Source organism: Otolemur garnettii, unplaced genomic scaffold (genome assembly GCF_000181295.1).
Source record: "Otolemur garnettii isolate 467f Iridium unplaced genomic scaffold, OtoGar3 scaffold00223, whole genome shotgun sequence".
In the NCBI taxonomy this organism is placed as follows: Eukaryota; Metazoa; Chordata; class Mammalia; order Primates; family Galagidae; genus Otolemur; species Otolemur garnettii.
This window is the reverse complement of record NW_003852618.1, coordinates 280,538-299,170: the sequence shown is the minus strand read 5'-3', so window position 1 is coordinate 299,170 and position 18,633 is coordinate 280,538. Positions and strand designations below refer to the sequence as shown.

Genomic DNA, 18,633 nt, shown 5'->3' with positions numbered 1-18,633 from the left:
CAGAGGCCCAGGCACTTGTCCACAGTCCAGAAGGCAGCTCAGAGATCTAGTGCTGCAGCCCTATGCAACCCCTAGAATCCTTGGTGGCAATGCTGGACCAGGGGACAGCTGGAGTGATGGGAGATGTTCTAGAAACTGCAGACTTGCCTTCTAGGGCACCATCAAGCCCTTGCTGGACATATTTGAGTACTATGTTGTACCTGTTGAAGCACAAGTACTGTGCATCAGCTCCTTTTGAGGTCTGGGCCTCAGCAGACTTTGATTATCCTTGCAGCATTTGCTAGCAACAGCAGAGTAGACATTTCATTGCTCCAATTCCTCATTTGGAGATCCTGAAGGGACCTGAGAGCACAACCACATATACATTCAACACACATAAGGCCCAGCACATATTCTCAAGAGATGTGGCTTTCAGAGGCTCTACACACCCTGCCTGAACAGTGGGAGGATTGCTCCACACTGCCTGAATGAGGGCACCTTGTAGAGCATGATCAGTCACTAAAGAATGCAAAGGCGGTAATTTGAATGAGAGAGTACAAGACCAAAAACAAGAGTGAGTTTCTGCTTCTCCCTTCCTGAAAAGGAGGAATGATTAGGGTCAGAAACTTTGCTCTCCCAGCTGTACCAGAGTAGTGCACCTCCCAGGCTGCTGGGTCCTTTGACAGGCATCTTCATCTCTGTGGATCCCTCCTGCAACCAGTGCCTTCAGGCAGCTCCAGTTTTGGTGTCAGCTAGTTGACATCTTTCTTCTCTTCCCAATATTTGAATGATCTTTCAGGGGCAAAAAAATTAACATTCAAAAAGTAAGAACGAAAGAAACAATGATACCCCAACAATTGTGAAAACTGTAGCTACTTCAATTATGTCTTCTGTTAGGACCAAGTGAAGTTTTTATTTGTGTTTATGAAATTTAAAACAAAGAAACAAGGTGTGAATTGAAGGTATAATATGTGTATCTTTGCATCTTACTATTAGTTCCTACCTAAAAGACTTAATTGAATTTATCTACTATACTTAAAATTTAGATTTCTTCTTCTTTTTAAATGTTAATTGTTTTAAAGTCAGAGAACAAATCGAGAAAATGAAATGTTACCTCAGTGATGCAACTGTATTTTTGCAGATGTTTTGGTTGTTATAGTATAATATTTATTTCTGTAATGATACACTTACATATTCAAAATTCAATGAAAGAAAATTTTCTATACCACTTGGGGGCAGGACACAATTACAAGAGGGATTTTACCTAACAAATGCAATCAGAGTAACCTAATCCTTTGTACCCTCAATGAATCCCAAATAATAAAAAATAAATAAATGAATAAATATTCCAGAAATTAAAAATAAAAATAGTTATTTTATTAAACACTCATCAAACTAGCATAAAAAGAAAATTTTCTCTTACAACATTTCTTTTCTGGCCATTGTTATCATTTGTCTGTATGATTATTACCAAAAATAAATTTTTTCCATATTAAGGACAGGGTGGAACATTATCTACTAAAGATGTTCATCATTGTGTAGCAAAGTGAAAGAAAAGACACCTGGATAGAGATATGTTATAGTGAGACTGCAATCACCAGCAATCAAGTAAAAACATAAAATCTATTAGGGGTGCAGGAGAGGGCTGAAAATTTCTATGTAAAGGCTGATAAATTAAAAAAAAAATTGACTTCTCAACAAAAATACTGCAAACTAGACTGCAATAAAGTAACAATTGCAAAATACTAAGGGAAATGTATTTCCTTCTTAGAAATCTATGCTCAGGTAAAATATTAATCAAGTAAATATTATAAGACAATTTAGAAATTTTTGGATACAGAGGCTCTTGTTCTTCTTGTTCCAGGATTCTCAGGAAGGCATTGAGGATATGCTTCACTAAAAGAAAAAGCCAAAAGCATAAGGTGCACAAAAGAAAGGACTTAATGCAAGAAAGCAAGGAAGAAAACCTGAATGTGAATGTTGTAAAGATGAATTCCAGGGAGACATGTGTGTGCAGAATCCAGTTTGAAGCGTATAATCGCCAGCAAAGACAGAAGAAAAATGAGCTGACAGGCTACCTGACCTGTTTGATTATTCTGATATGGGCCCTTATAGTTTTGAGGACAATATTAATGAAAAGTACAGAGAAAAATTATATACACTCGTAACATCTTTTAACATAATGAACAAAAAGCTAGAGAAAAGAAATTTAATCATGGTGCACCATACAGCTTAAATGAAAACTGAATCATCACCACACTATCCATGCTGACTTATTTAAAATTAGGATATAGTTATAAATTATACTGGAGAGTTGGGGAGCAGGCATGTGTGTATGCTGTTTGCATGTGTATTAAAAGGAAATGTTATGTGAAAGAAAGCTAAATAGTTATTTTCTGTAGCCAGAAGTTAATGGAGAAATACAAAATGGAAAATAAAATTAAGAGAGAGCAGCCTACATCTAATCCCTTAGGATATTCTATCTCTAGCCTCAAAATATAGTCATAATTTTATTCCTTCTCTTGGTTAATCTCTGCTCTGAACCCCTACCATCTCTCAATGCTAAGGATAATGTGTTCTCCCAATATTTATATGTTAAAAACATATACTGTAATGGCATTAAGATGTGGGGTGCTTTGGAGCTGTTTAGATTAAAGAGGGCTGCCTTCCCCATTCCACTATGTGAGATAGCATGGTGAGAAGGCTCTATCTATAAACCAGAATGCCAGCCCTCATCAGACACCAAATATGTTGGGACCTTGATTTGGATATATCATCCCCCAGAACTGTGAGGAATAAATTACTATTGTTTATAAGCTATCCAGTTTATGGGATTTAGTTATAGCAGCCTGAATGGAATGGACTAAATACTCACTTAGATTACTGCTTTAGCCTTCTTTTTGATCTCATGCTGTCATGATTTCCAGGGAGTTCTAAACACAACAGGCAGAGTAAGTCTTCTAAAATTCACATAGATCATGCATCTCCTCATTCCTCTGCTTAGAGCCATGAATAAGTTCTTACAATAGCCTACAAAGGCCCACATGACTCCCACCTTACCCTCTGTTCAGTCCCACTGGCCTGCTAGTTATTAAAATGTACCAGGTCCCTTGCTATAGGACTATTGCTATTCTTTGGAATTGTGTATCCTAGATATCTACTTGGTTAAGTTCTTTCCTCCTGCAAGTTTGAAAATCTCATTTTTGGAAGGAGACTTCTCCCTACCACTCCATTTCATCTCCCCACTTCATGTACCTGATACACTCTCTCCTACTTTATGGTTGCTTTCATCCACTGCACTGATCCTCTTCTAACATACTATATAGCCTAATTTATTAGGTTTATTATTTATGTTCTCCCTTCTTCCCCTAAAATTTTAGCTTCTGACTGGCAAGGATTTTTCTTTTGTTCACTGATGAATCTGAAGGGCATGGAGCAGTAGCTGGCACTGAAAAGCAAAGGATAAATATTTTTGAAAAGTTTGAATCAAGTTTTTGTTCCAGACAAAAATATGAAAGAGCCGAAAGTACTTACTTTGTGAAAATAGGAATTGAAGTAGAGTGAGAGTGAGATACTCGTCATTTTTTCAAATTCATGTAGCACTATATGACGTTAAATTATGTATATATACAAATATGTGACTTTGATAAATTTGAATATAAAACTGTAAAGTTTAAAAACAAAGACATGTATAGCAAAGAAAATTTGATTAAAGTATTGGTATATTTCACCGCAGGCTTTCAGCACATATTTTCACAGTTGTAATTGTTGGGGGTCAGGGATCCAGGTTCCCTGAACTCAGGTGATCGGCTTTGATCATTTGGCTGAGCTACAAAGTTCAATTGAGGCACAGCAGTAATCAAAAGCAAAGGTGGTAGACACTGAAAATAAACCTGGAACAGCACAGGCAACATGAATAGAGAGAAGTCAACTGCACAAGTTTTGGTGTAACAAAGAGAAATTTTATTTAAGAACAAAGGGAAAGTTTAGAGCACTTCCAAAGAGAGTTGAAAGAGGGTCCCTCTCATGAAGGAGAAGAGCTAAGAAAGGCGGAGACAGAGATGCAAAGGCAGCAGAGAGGTAAATAAATACCCCTTTTGTCTCCATTTGAAATTGGTTGGCAGTCTTTTACTGGCTTCTCTGTGCCTCCAGGCATTATTGCCCTTTTCTATTGATCATTGATTATTGTCTTTTTCTGTTGATCATTGGTTACCTTGGTTGCCTCATACCCACATTCTTTTCCCTTCTTTGCTGAGAGCTGCTGAGTGGTGAATGTTTTTACGGCCCCACCAGACTTTCTTGTTGAGTAGGGCAGGCTTCCTCGCATCCCCGTTGAAACCCCTTTTTTAGTGTCCCTTCTCAGTAATCACACTCTGTATGCACTCCTTAGGAAAATGCACATGAGTAACACCATAGTATTGTTGTTTTGTCCTCATTATTGATACAAATACAAAAAAATGTAAAACATATAAGAAAAACACAAATAAGGATACTCATGGGTTAGACAGATCTCTCCTCCACTCCTTACTCTAGCTGTCCATTCTCCACTCTTCATAAGATATTCTGTGCACATCTTAGCACATGTGAAATTTTGCATATACAAGTATATTCCAGTTTGTTTTTACAAATACATTTAGTTATATATGTGTATTGATAGGTTAACAGATAAATAACATCTCATGTTATCTTATATCCTATAACCTTTTTATCCTTAAATATATAACATATTTTAAAGGGCATTTTGGTTCTTTAGCTATTTTCAATGAATGTGTAATACTTTATTATAAAGATGCATTTAACAATTTCCAGGCTAGTAGTCATTTATGATATATCTAGCTCTTTGCTCATGCAAACAATGCTGCAAATGTTGCTGGAGGAAGGTCTTTGTACATACACCAAAGGTATGTGGAAATTTCTGTCAGATAAATTGCTGTGGAATTGCTGTGCCAAGAGGCATGTTCATGTTTAAACATGGTATATAATTCTAAATTGCTTTACAAGAAAGCTATCATCCTTTCCAGTGTGATATAAAATAAAATATACTCTCTTCACCAATTTGGTAAGTAAACATCCTATCCCATTGTGATTTTAATTTACATTTCTAATATATGTAAAGATAAAGAAAAAATATTTTTTTTGAGACACAGTCTCAAGCTGTAGCCCTGATAGAGTGCTGTGGTGTCACAGCTTACAGTAACCTCAAACTCTTGGGCTTAAGCAATTCTCTTACCTCAGCCTCCCAAGTAGCTGGGACTACAGGCGTCTGCCACAATGCCTGGATATTTTTGTTGTTGTTGTTTTTGTCTTTGTTGTTTAGCTGGCCTGGGCCCTTTCAAACCCTCCAGCCTTGGTGTATGTGGCCAGCACCCTAACCACTGAGCTACGGGCGCTACCAGGATAACATTTTTTAATCATATGTTTGAAAGCCATGTAAAAACCTCTCTGCTGATCCTTTGTTGTTGTTGTAATTGTATTGTTGGTCTTTTGTAATAGACTTGTATATATTAAGGATTTTAGTCTTTTGTCTTTCATATGCTTCACAAACATCTTTTTGGAGTTTGTCACTTGTTCTTTGTTTTGCTTTGTTTGTGGTATTTGCCTCTGCAAAAATTTTACTTTCAGGTATAAACTAAATCAATAATTTTAAGGGCTCTGAGTTTTTAGCAATCTTAGGTCTTTGCCTAATGTTATCTCATTTCTACATTTAAATGTTTTAATTGTCTTAGAATTAATGTAAGGGTAGAAATTTAATTTATGTAGTTTTCACAGATTTTAAGTCACTTGACACAACCACATTCATTGAAAAGTTCTTCCTTTATCTAATGATATGAAATTCCTTCTTTATGACAAAGTAAATTTGCATGCATGTTTGGGTTCATTTTTGAAGCCTCATATAAAATTCATTCAGAAACATTGCTTTGCATGATAATTTGAGATGAAGTTAATTTTGTAGTTTTAAAGAAATAAGACTTTTATAATGATAAAGAAATACAAAGTATGATATTCATGATTATTTGTCCAAGAAAACAGATTTGGTGTTCATAAAAAAATCTTAGCAGTTTCATGTTCATTATTTTTACTACTACTCCAGAAAAATTGTGACAGAAAGAAGAATGGCTACTATAATGGCGATAGTGGACTAAAACACATGTTGAATTTTTATTTTGGTTTTCACACTCAGGAGTCTGGAATAATCATGCTCAAACACTTGGAGGAAAAAAAACTAAATACAATTTAGAAGCACTGATTTGTGTTCCTAGTCTATCTGGCTGAGATCTGGGGCAAGTTATTTGATTTCTCTAAGGTTTGGAATACTCATCAGCTAACTATGAATAATAAAAATATATTTTCCTAATTTGTACAGTAGCAATGCCTGTCAAATGAATTGACATCTGTCTTATCTTTGTAAAGTATCTTGTATAATAAATGTAAATAAGAGTGAGGAGCCATTATAAGAGGAAATATGAAAAAATAGTATTTTGGAAAGATTATTTTCACAACCACATAAAGTCGTATTTCTCTAAGAATAGTAAATATATGTGAAGGGAAGTTTTGCCTATTTCAAAACCTATATTTAAAAAATTATCTTGATACCCCCTGAGATCAAGCCTTACTGGAATTAATTTGGTTTCTTTTTGGATGACTCCCCAAACTTGTCCAAATTTATATATTGTTAGGAACATTTTCTTGATTGCTTTGGAGCTTTTTCTCATCTGTTAGTCCCTCTGGTTCTTTTCTCCTGGACATGGTGGCAGCAGCAGATGCTAATTATGCTGAATCTCAGAGGCTTAAGTAGAATGACACTAATATAATAATGGCATGAAAACGGGGAAAACTCCCTGTGGATCTATGGATTCTATCATGACCATAAATTGGAGTCGGTTTCTTGAAGTTGACCCTTCAATAGGTCTGAGACAGCTTGGCTGATACTATAGAGCACTGAGGAGAAATTCAAACCACAAACTGGTCTGACTATCATGTTTGAGCCACAGATCAGTCTTCCATCACTTCCCAGCCCCATGTCACATGCCAGACAAACTCATGGATTGCAACCCCACATCAGGTAAATGCAGAAGGGATTTGGGGAGGAAGATAATCAAAATCCACCTTGCTTTGTCATTGCTTCATAGGGTGGAGTTAAGTGAGTACTGAAGGGTAGAGCTCTAAAGTAAAATTTAAAAATGTAAAAGATTGATTCTCCAAGCCACATACATTTTGTTTGAGAGAATAGTGGAATAATGAAAAGTGTATGGATATGGGATTCACTATCTTATATTACTTTTGAATTTGCTAGATCTATAAACTTGGACAAGTCCTATAACCTCTGGTGCCTGAATTTTTTTGTCTTCTAGTATTTAAAAATGTTATTCTTACTTTAAAATATTATTATAGAAATAAAACATGTGAGGAAGATTATATCACATATCTCTGTATGAAAGCAACTATGTTTATAAAATTTAGGTTTATGGAAAATTTGATGTGAACATTGCAGTATTTACAAATCCTTCATACACTATTTTATTATGAGGAGAGCTATGGAAAAATACAAGTATTACCATTCATGTTATTTACTTTTGGAAACTTATATTGTCATTTAAATATTTTAAGCATTCCTTTTTATCACTTTTATTGGTTGAAACTACTGTTTGCATTGCAAAGTTTATGAATATTGTAGAGAAACCAATTTATCTTTGAAAGAGTCACCATTCAAATCTATTAAAGGTTGTTTAAATCCATGATGATTTAGAATAAGGAAATCTGAAAGGCAGAACATGGGATTAAAATGGTAGCAAAAGTTCTTAGACAGTAACATTAAGAAGGAATATATAAAGTGAATCAATCAGAGGTGGAATGGAAATCCACATATTGTTCCTACTTCATCTTAATAACCTATTGTATCAGAAGCTTGCTCAGAAAGTTAATGAAGTGTGTATTAGGATACAACATCTAAAATAATGGGGTTCACATTTTCTTAAGCCGTGTAGTCAGGTATTTCTTCCCCTCTCTCCCTCATTCCTTTGCAAAACCCATTTGTTTGGGATCTATAGATGTTTCTATCTCCTACTTCCATATTCTCACCCTCAGGGGGATCATTTGCTGTTTTTTAATTTCCTATTTAGATAAAATAAGCTCTACTAATCCCCATAATTTTCTTATACACTCAGATAGGCAAGAACTTCCCATAGTCCTTTCCAGGCAAATAAACTAAATTTTTGGATTTAATCTAGCAGCTTTAATCTTTAATTCCCATTTTTTGGTCTATTCCTATATTCACCATATACTTATCTAACAAAGCATCTATTATGTATTACACAAAACATTACTCTCTTTATATTACTCATTCTCTTTTCTGCTCCATTTTTTGCCTTTTTACTTCCTACCTATTGCTACCATATCATCATTTGTAATTTTGCTTCTATTTTCTGAAAATCTTCAATATTTATGAATGAATCAAGTATTCAGAACATGAAGACAACAGGCTACCTATTTGTCTTTCATAAATTTACTTCTCCTCTGGAGTAAAGTATGCAATTTGATTTTATTCATAATAATCTAGGCTTATCTCAGAAATTCAATAGCACTTAATAACAGAAACAAATTGCTGTTCCTATCTGAAGAGAGTTGACAGAAACTCAGCTTTCCTCAGATTTAGAAGGATATTATCTGAAAGCAGGTAACTAAATAATGAGATTATGAAAGAGATCTTAGTAAGAAAACAACCCAGATCATATAAAGCATTCTGAAATTGTATTGTGTAGGATTTAATTGAAAAAAATAATTACTTGAGTGCTAATTAGGGGATATTCTTCAGTAAGAAATCCTGCAACACATAAGAGGTCTTCCTTAGCACATGATGATAAGGCAAAATTTGGTTCACAAATATATATAAAGATAAAATTGTTTCTTCAATGTTGAATAGAAATATCTTTCTATAATAATCATCTAATCAACTGGCAATTGCTTATGTCCCATTTCTTAGGGAATATGATACCAAAAAAATCATATTTCTAAGGCTCTGTTCCTAAAGAGTCACCATCCAAGGATCAGAAATCAGAGAAGAAAGAAATGGAACAGGACAAGTTTGAAATTAAGGGTGGTATTATGAGATAAGATATGACAAGGCTTACAAAAAGAAAAGTCTCAAGAAAATAATCAACTTAATTTTTGTAGACAGTCACAGGCACTTAGAAGTTTCTAGAATCACTTCATAATTTTATTGTGCAAGTAGTACTACTACTATTACACCTACTTCTTATATTTTTCTTTGTTTTATGTTATATTTATTATTTTTTAATTTACAAAGGAAATTCATATTCAATTATAAAAGTATTATGGAGTTTACATGTAAATATTTTGATTCTTATTAAAAGGTTGAACAAACCCAGTCACAAGAATGTAAAGTGACCTATTTAAAAGCCCATTGACTTTTAGAATTAAATAAATGTATATATTGGTTCATTTTATATATATCATAAGATATTCTGTTGGAGGTAAAATCAATCATTCCCAAAATGTATATGAATTGTAGGTAAAATGGATGTGTGTCTAGGTACAGTTGATCAGTAACGATACCTTCAATTCAACTTTGAGAAGTAATTCATTGGTAACATCTCTTAAAGTGTGTATACATTTTTGGCACCCTCTGTGTGTGTATGTGTGTGTGTGTGTAGAGTATATTATAAGAGAACTACAAATAAAGTGTTCCAGACAACCAGCAAAGGAGAGCAGGAAATACTTAAGAATACTTTTGTACTTGGGATAATCCTTGCAGGGTGGATACTGAATTCAGGTAGCCTTCAGTGTATCTGTGCCCTTTAATCTCATAACCAGCCAGGGAGGTAGTTGGCATTATAATCCCTATTTTAGAGACCAGGAGTAGAGAGTATAGTCATCCAGCTTGTATGTGGCAGAGCTGGATTTGAATCTGGGCAGCATCATTCTCAGTTTGCTTGTTTCCCTGTGTTGTCAGGTTTGGGGTTTTATACCTTTGAATTTTGCTTTTACAATCATTGTATGACATGAAATAAAGGCTAATTTTCTGTAAGAAAAAAAGAGAGAGAGAGAGAGGAATTTCTTATCAGCATAAACACAAGGGGGAAAGTAGGAAGTTTGACTGGATCAGCTTATGCTTCTGCATGGTTCACTAATGCGTCTGCATTATTTATTATACAAGGCCTGAGTGTAAGGCTACATTTTGATATGGTGTGTTAGACTTTGGACAGTCTCTAAAGAATTTTGAGCTGAGAGGTACATGATCAAATTTGAACATGATCAAATCTGAGTGAAGGAAGAGCTTTCCCAAACAAGCTAGGATGCTTTGAAGGTAAAAGACCAATTTAAAGTTGGAATATAAGCTTAAAAGTGAGAAATCATGAGACATTGAACTATTTTCTGTGTATCTGCTTCAATGTTTTCAATACATAGAAATTTAATGAAGATATATAAGAGATGATGGTAAAAAAGAATGGGTCCAGCTGACAATTTGGATGACATATAGGCAATTGCAATTGAAAGAGAATGGTTGCCTTCTGGGTACTAAAACAGTCCTGAGTCTATACAGAAATGAAAAAATTAGAAGTATGAGTAGATACTGAAATTAGGGAATGGGCAGATATTGAGCTCAATTTGGGATTTAGGGATTCTGAGGTTTATCTGTGAAGCAAGTACTTCTCCCTAGTGTTTCTCACTGTCACTCATTTGATCACACTGTATAATTCTGTAACTCAGACTTGAGTCCAACTTGATAAACAGAACTGGACAGCTAATGCCATTAACCCTAATAATTTAGGATCACAAGAAGAATATGATGTATGACCAATTAAGAAGATCAGAAAAATAAGGGGAAGATCCTGAGCTGATAGTTTCTAGTAGTCACATAATTTTTGCCATCCCCTAGTAGACATTTGTTAATATTTATTACAAATACCACTACATGCTGTGTATAGATGCACAAAGATACAGAAATTACAATATGTTTGAAAATTCATAATTAGGTAAATAAAAATAATTAATTGTTATTGAATTACTAGTATATGATAAGAACTGAGCTATGTTTTCACCTTCAATTTACACTATATCACTTAATCTGTGGATTAGCCCCATGGAATGAGAATAGTTATGCTAATTTTAAAGATGAGAAAATTGAAGCAAAATTAAATGACATTTCCAATGTCACCCCATTAGTGACTGAAATGTGTGAGATTTTGAGGAAGTAGGAAAATGACTTTTATAAAACAAGTAGAAAAGAATACAGGACAAATTTACTAAAACAGAAGAGTCAAAACAAAAAGGAATCAGGGTTGTAAAGAATAGAAAAATGATCATAGGAGTTATTTTTCAGAAATTATATCATAAAGGAACTGTGCAATTCGAGTATGTGAACAGTGGAAGAGAGGCAGTCAGAGGTAGGAGCAGGCTACGTAGTGAGTAAGACATGAGAACACAGAAAGACAAGGGATGTGATTAAATTTACAAGTGCTGACAATAATCTTGAGGGATTAGAAATTCATATGTTAGCTCCAAGTTTCAAGGATACAAGTATTTTAAACTCTTTCTGATGATTTTTCTCAGAAGTTAAAATTTCATCCAATTTATCCAGATTATTTGTACATGCATTTTTCACAGAAAACAAATTTCTAAGGCCTAATTTTTTATGTGTGTGTTATCTTGCTTGAATTTTTTAATGTTTTCCTATTTTTTTTAATTTGAGTAAGACTAACATTTAAAACCTGGAATGGGTAAAATGAGTCCTAATGCCCCTTCTTTCATCACACAGATTTTATGAAGTGCTCCAGTCCCATGATGCTTCTGACCAGGATTAGTGCGATGCAGACGAACACACCAAGATGCCGTGGCTCAGTCTCTGTTACAGATCCACCTGCCTTCTTCATGTTGCCCTTTGTTTGGCCTGTTTGGGGGAAGCTCTGCATTTTCCCAGTCTGTTTTAATCTACATTTTGTTGTCATGATTAAATATTCATGATATGTAGGATTATTGGTAGTACTACCAAAACATTTTAGAAGAGAAGATGTTGAAATCCAAAGAGTGTGATTAGGTAACCAGAAGACAACCATGAAATAAGCAGAATTTCTCAACTATGTTGCTGGTGCTCTATTTATTTTCTTGGCAATCATTCAATATTACAATAACAATGTTGACTCAACATTTTACTGTAATCAGGATATAGACACAGATGTTATCATTTTACTATAGTCAGGATATAGAGGCATGTTAGAGCAAAAATGAGAATTTTATCTCAGCATCTCTGGCTTCTAATTCTCACTGGCTTCCCCTTACCATCGATGTCCATTCCTAATGGTGGGTATTTAGAGGTCTCAGCTGGAATTTCACCTATCAGTAGTAATCTATGGATCAATAATCAAAGCTCGCTAGATGATTTTATTCTATTGGGATTTTCTGACTATCCCTGGCTAGAGACTCCACTTTTTGTAATCTTTCTGGTGGCCTACATCTTTGCCCTATTTGGAAATATCTCCATTATCCTAGTTTCCCGCATGGATCCTCAGCTTGACAGTCCTATGTACTTTTTTGTCTCAAATCTATCCCTTCTAGACTTCTGCTATACTACCAGCACTGTCCCACAGATGCTAGTCAACCTTCGGGGACCAGAAAAAACCATTAGCTATGGAGGTTGTGTTACCCAACTCTATATTTTCTTGGCCTTGGGTTCCACTGAGTGTATACTTTTAGCCATCATGGCCTTTGACCGTTATGCTGCCATTTGCAAACCCCTTCATTACCCAATTATCATGAACCAGAGACGCTGTATCCACATGGCAGCTGGAACCTGGATTAGTGGTTTTGCTAACTCCCTTGTCCAGTCCACTCTCACAGTAGTGGCCCCAAGATGTGGGCAGAGAGTAATTGACCATTTCTTCTGTGAAGTTCCTGCCCTTCTCAAACTAGCCTGTACTGATACTAGTGTGAATGAAGCTGAGCTCAATGTGCTAGGGGCCTTGCTTCTCCTAGTGCCACTTGCCCTCATCTTGGGCACTTATGTGTTCATTGCTCGAGCAGTAATGAGAATTCGCTCTGCTGAAAGTCGCTGGAAGGCCTTTAATACCTGTGCTTCACATTTGCTGGTGGTTTCACTCTTCTACTTTACAGCCATCAGTATGTATGTCCAGCCTCCCTCTAGCTATTCCCATGAACGGGGGAAGATCATGGCTCTCTTCTATGGCATTGTCACGCCCACCCTCAACCCATTCATCTATACATTGAGGAATAAAGATGTGAAAGCTGCCCTAAGAAGGGCGCTTACTAAGGAGTTTTGGATCAGGACAAGATAATATCTGAAAGGAAGACCTAAGAAGGATGGGTATGTTTTCCTTCCACAAAAGATGTCAGACATAGACTTGATGAGTAAATAGTGTACAAGTTGCACAAAGCTCACAAGTTAAAGACTAAGAAAGAAATAATCAACTCTTGCTGGAATCTACACAGCATTTACCTATTAAAGAGGATACCCTCTTTACAATATTGAACTCCATCAAGTCAATGCTTCTTTTTTACCTAAGCCTAACTATCAATCAATCTGGTTTAAAAGGGAAAACAGTACATTATCTGGAGGAAAAAATATCTGGAAAGTTTAGAAAATGTATTTGACATAAATTGCTCACAAATGGTTTCCAAGTAAATTAGAAGTGATCCTATCTTTTAGAAAACATGTTATAAGTTAATTTCAATAAACATATATTGACACAATTTAGTCATCTTCTAACATCAGTGTCCAGCTATATCATCCTCAAAGGCTTTACCAAGGCCCCAGAGGCAAATGAAATTAAGAAATAATTAGTTCAAAAGCATGTAAGATAAAAACATGAATATAGAAATGTATTAAAAATTTAGAGGTGATGGTTTTAAACATAAATTGTTTTCTCCATTTTGAGATAATGAGCAATGAAGTCATGATTAACACAAATGGAACTTACTTTGGGGAGAAAGAAAAACTGTGAGATGCTTTGGACAGTGAATAGTAATGAAAAAACTTGAGGTGGAAAAAATTCTAACTTAAGAAAACTAGACCACTCAGGATTTACTTGTCTGACAAGGCAGCTTCCACTTGCTTAGGTAAATTAGTTTTCTTTCAATGTGGGGTTATAAGAATACCATATTGAATTCAAAAACCTTCATTTTTTTTTTTTAATTTTTGAGATAGAATCTTTCTCTGTTGCCTAGACTTGAGTGCAGTGGTGTCATCATAGTTCACTGCAACCACAAACTCCTGGGCTCAAGCAATCTTCCTGCCTCAGCCTCCTGAAGAGTTGGAAATACAGGTGTACCACCACACTCTGCTATTTTTTTTTTTTGTTTTTTGTAGAGATGGTGCTCTTTATCTTGCTCAGGCTGGTCTTAAACCCCTGACCTAAAGCCATCCTCCTACCTCAGCCTCCCTGAAGGCTAGGATTACATGCGTGAAACACCATACCCAGCCTCTTTATTGATCTTTACTTTAAAATGTTTTACAGCCTTTTGTTATCAACTGTCTCAAAAATATATTAAAGATGCCTACACAAAATCAAGTAAATTCAGCAAAATCTTAATGTCATTACCTGAAATGCAAATCAAATACATATATCATACTTTATGAATAAGTTTAGCTCCATCAACACTGATTGATATAGAAATTGTGTGCCTTTGGGGATAATCATTTATTATCTTTGACTGAAGTCTCTTTGCCACCAAATGTGAAAATAACTCTTGTCCTTTAAGTCAAAGATTCAAGGTTGAGTGTGTTTGTGTGTATATGTGTGTATGTGTGTGTATGTAAGAGAGAGAGAAGACAAACTATATTATACACATATTTGAAAGAGTTTTAAGTTATTCGTCTCACAGGACATGACTTTAATACTTAATATTATACCTCTGTGTCCCATAAGGAAAATCTAAATATTAAAAAGGTAATTCTAAATTCACATAGGTCTATAAAATTTTTATTTAATGTTTTATGAATTCACAGATAATCACTCATTGTGAATCAAAATAAATTTTATATCATTCTATTCCTTTGCACTCTCCACTGTGCAATCTGTTCATAAATGTGTTTAATCATTTTTAATTATTTTAGTTCTCTGTAGTTATTTCAAATAATGGATTAGGGTCCTTGAATAAGATGCTCTAAGGCCTTGATAATCATGAATAGCCTTCTGAAAATCCTTCAATGGGTTTTATTGAGTTTCTTAATTTGGGGGAATAAATGCACTGTTGGTGTGGATTCTGGGATCTAAACTAAATTAGTACATGACTAGAAACATTAATGACCTATTTAAGTTCACCTTTCTGCCAAAAATTATTAAAAATTGGAATCACAAATATTAATAATAGGATTTAATACAAAACGTGCATAAAATCTTCCCCAAAAGATAAAATAGTCTAATATATAGAGATTACCAATGGCATGAACTATTTTATTGTACATCCCTTTTCTCCCCTTCATATTTGCTTTTTTCCCACTCAGCTATTCAGCTGCATCTTAAAATTACTTCTTTTCACAACACTGGTTTTGTCCCAACAGCATGAAGTACCTTCTCCTTAAATGGGTCCTGTTTAAACACTTCATCATATAGCATTGCCTTTCAACACAAGTCCTTCCCAAGCCCTTGTACATGTAATATAGTAATGTTTGTGCCCTGCATATTTCTCTGCATCATATTTTGGACATGATAAGTCTTCAGTGAATAGATTTGACATAATTGTACCTACAACTGACTCTCTTTTTCCTATATTTTATCTATTCTATTTTTTAAGGTCCTTGGTTATACCAGAGAAAAAGAGTCCATTTCTCAATTCTAATAAGATTTGTAATAGTATCCCAAGCATTGCAGAAATTTCTTGATCACAGTGTTTCTCACAACTCATAACCATTGTTACATGGAACCTCACATTGTTATGAATTAAAACATAAAATATGACTTCATTGGTATTATGAAAAAAATGTTCATTGTATTAATTTATTCATTCTATTAAAACAGTGTATTTATCAGAAGTTGTATATTGTGGGATATTTGAGGTCACTAAATAAAAATGTTACATCTTCATGAGTTTGTTTTACTTAGAAGTCTAGATAAAACTTGAACTACTTGAACATTGATGCTACTTTGAATTGGAACTAACATGAATACTGTGGAAATTTCATGAATTTTTAAAAAAAAAATTTAGGAGAAGTGCCTATGGCTCAGTGAGTAGGGCACCAGCCCTGTATACCAAGGGTGGCAGGTTTAAACCTGGCCCCATCCAAACTGCAACAACAACAATAAAAACAATGAAAAAAATAACTGGGCATTGTGGTGGATGCCTGTAGTCCCAGCTATTTGGGAGGCTGAGGCAAGAGAATTGCCTAAGCCCAAGAGCTGGAGGTTGCTGTGAGCTGTAATGCCATGGCACTCCACCTACCGAGGGTGACAAAGTGAGACTCTGTCTTTAAAAAAATATATTAAACAAAGGAAATTTTTACTAATGTAGGATATTGTTCCAGATATTTCCCCTAATCCTAAGAAATATATTTTGATTCACCTTCAACTTTAACCCATTTATGCCAAAGGATGAATTTTTTGCATAAAATTCATATATCTTACCTAGAAAAATTCAAGGAACAAGAATTTGAAAAGAAAATATTACATTCCCATTGTTGAGTTATGTAGCATTCCAAAAATGTAACACTGGGCAAAACCTCTGCTACATTGTACATCATGTATAAAATGATGTTTCTTATCTTAGGGGTTAGTGACACCTGCTACTCAGTGAGATATTCAACAGAACACTTCACATATAAGACAACATCACATAATATGAGTCAATGTTCCACTGTGAGAAGATCTTCTTTGCCAGGTTTTGTAGGATGAGCATGGATCTCCAGATAACGGCATATCACACATCAACTAAACTTCAGAAAATCCATTGGCTTCTCATCTTATGTTTTATGCAATTGCCAAGCATTTTGTAAGACAAATTCAAAACAGAACAAAATAAGGCTTAAATACCATTTCTGTCCACAGATTGATATCTAATATTTATCAAAGCTGTCATCAGTTCTGCCTACGCCTCCCATGAAATGGTTATTCACTGATCATATTTGCCTGCTGACCCTGGATCTTTTTCAGTTTCTAGGAATAATGATTGACAAGACATAGGGGATTGATACCCACACCAAATGAGGCAACAGTGACAACACTAGTATCATTCCATCTACAGACAAATATTGCATTTGCCAACAATCCAATAAGCAATGTGCCTCATTCCTTTTTCTTTGGAGATATATATAATTCCATGGAGCTTTGTCAATATGATCCTTTTTCACTATACCTGTTGCCTAATGTCTCATTGAACTGAGCTTATCAAGAAGTGCAACACGTGTCTGTAGACCATGCACCTGTCTTCTTCAGAGAAGCTTCTGTTCATATCTATTGCCCACAATGAAATGGGGTCACTTGTTTTTTTCTTAGTAATAAGTTTGAGTTCTCTGTGGATTCTGGTTATTAGACCTTTGTCGGAAATAAAACTTGCAAAAATCCTCTCCCCTTCTTAGGGCTATTTGTTTTACTTAGTGTGTTCTTGGCAGTGCAGAAGCTTTTTAATTTGATCAGATTCCAGTAATGTATTTTCAATGTTGCTTCAATTGCCCAGGATGTCCTCCTCATAAAGTATTCTCCCAGGCCAATTTTTTCAAGCATTTCCCCAGCACTCTCTCTAAGAATTTTTATTGTTTCATGTCTTCAGTTTAAGTCCTTTAACCAGTGAGAGTCAATTTTTGTTAGAGAAGAAAGGTGTGGGTCCAGTTTCAGTTTTCTATAGGTCACCGGCCAATTCACCGAGCACCATTTGTTGAATAGGGAATCTTTCCCCCAATTTATAGTTTTGATAGGCTCATCAAAAATCAAATGATGATAAGTGTCTGGGTTCACCTCTTGGTCTTCAATTCTGTTCCATACATCTACCTCTCTATTTTTGTGCCAGTACCTTACTGTTTTGATCACTATCGATTTATAGTATAGTCTGAAGTCTGGAAGCGTGATTCCTCTCAATTTGTTTTTATTTCTGAGTAATGTCTTGGCAATTTGAGGATTTTTCTGTTTCCATATAAAACAAAGTACTGATTTTTCCAGGTCTTTAAAGTATTACAGGGGTGCTTTAATAGTGATCACATTAAATCTGTAGATTGCTTTAGGTAGTATAGAAATTTTAACAATGTTGATTCTTCCCAGCCATGAACATGGTGTATTTTTCCATTCGTTAACATCTTCAGCTATTTATTTTCTCAGCCTTTCATGCATCAGAGAAATGCAAACCAAAACTACTCTGAGATACCATCTAACTCCAGTAAGAGTAGCCCACATGACATAATCCCATAACTACAGATGTTGGAGTGGTTGTGGAGAAAGGGAACACTTCTGCACTGCTGGTGGTAATGCAAGCTAGTATGTTCCTTTTGGAAGGAAGTTTGGAAAACACTCAGGGATTTAAATGTAGACCTGCCATTTGATCCTGCAATTCCTCATCTAGATGTATATCCAAAGGACCAAAAATCATTTGGCAACAAAGATATTTGCACCAGATTGTTCATTGCAGTTCAATTCATAATTGCCAAGTCATGGAAGAAGCCCAAGTGCCCATCAACCCATGAATGGATTAATAAAT

At 35.0% G+C, this 18,633-nt stretch overlaps 1 protein-coding gene across 1 annotated transcript; it reads left to right on the top strand.

The window, feature by feature from the left end:
* The first annotated feature begins 12,281 nt into the window (after positions 1–12,281).
* On the top strand, positions 12,282–13,289 carry LOC100948579 (olfactory receptor 2B6-like). Its single transcript, XM_003801871.1, has one exon. It carries the CDS (start codon positions 12,282–12,284, stop codon positions 13,287–13,289), a length of 1,008 nt encoding a protein of 335 aa, XP_003801919.1.
* Positions 13,290–18,633: the final 5,344 nt, after the last annotated feature.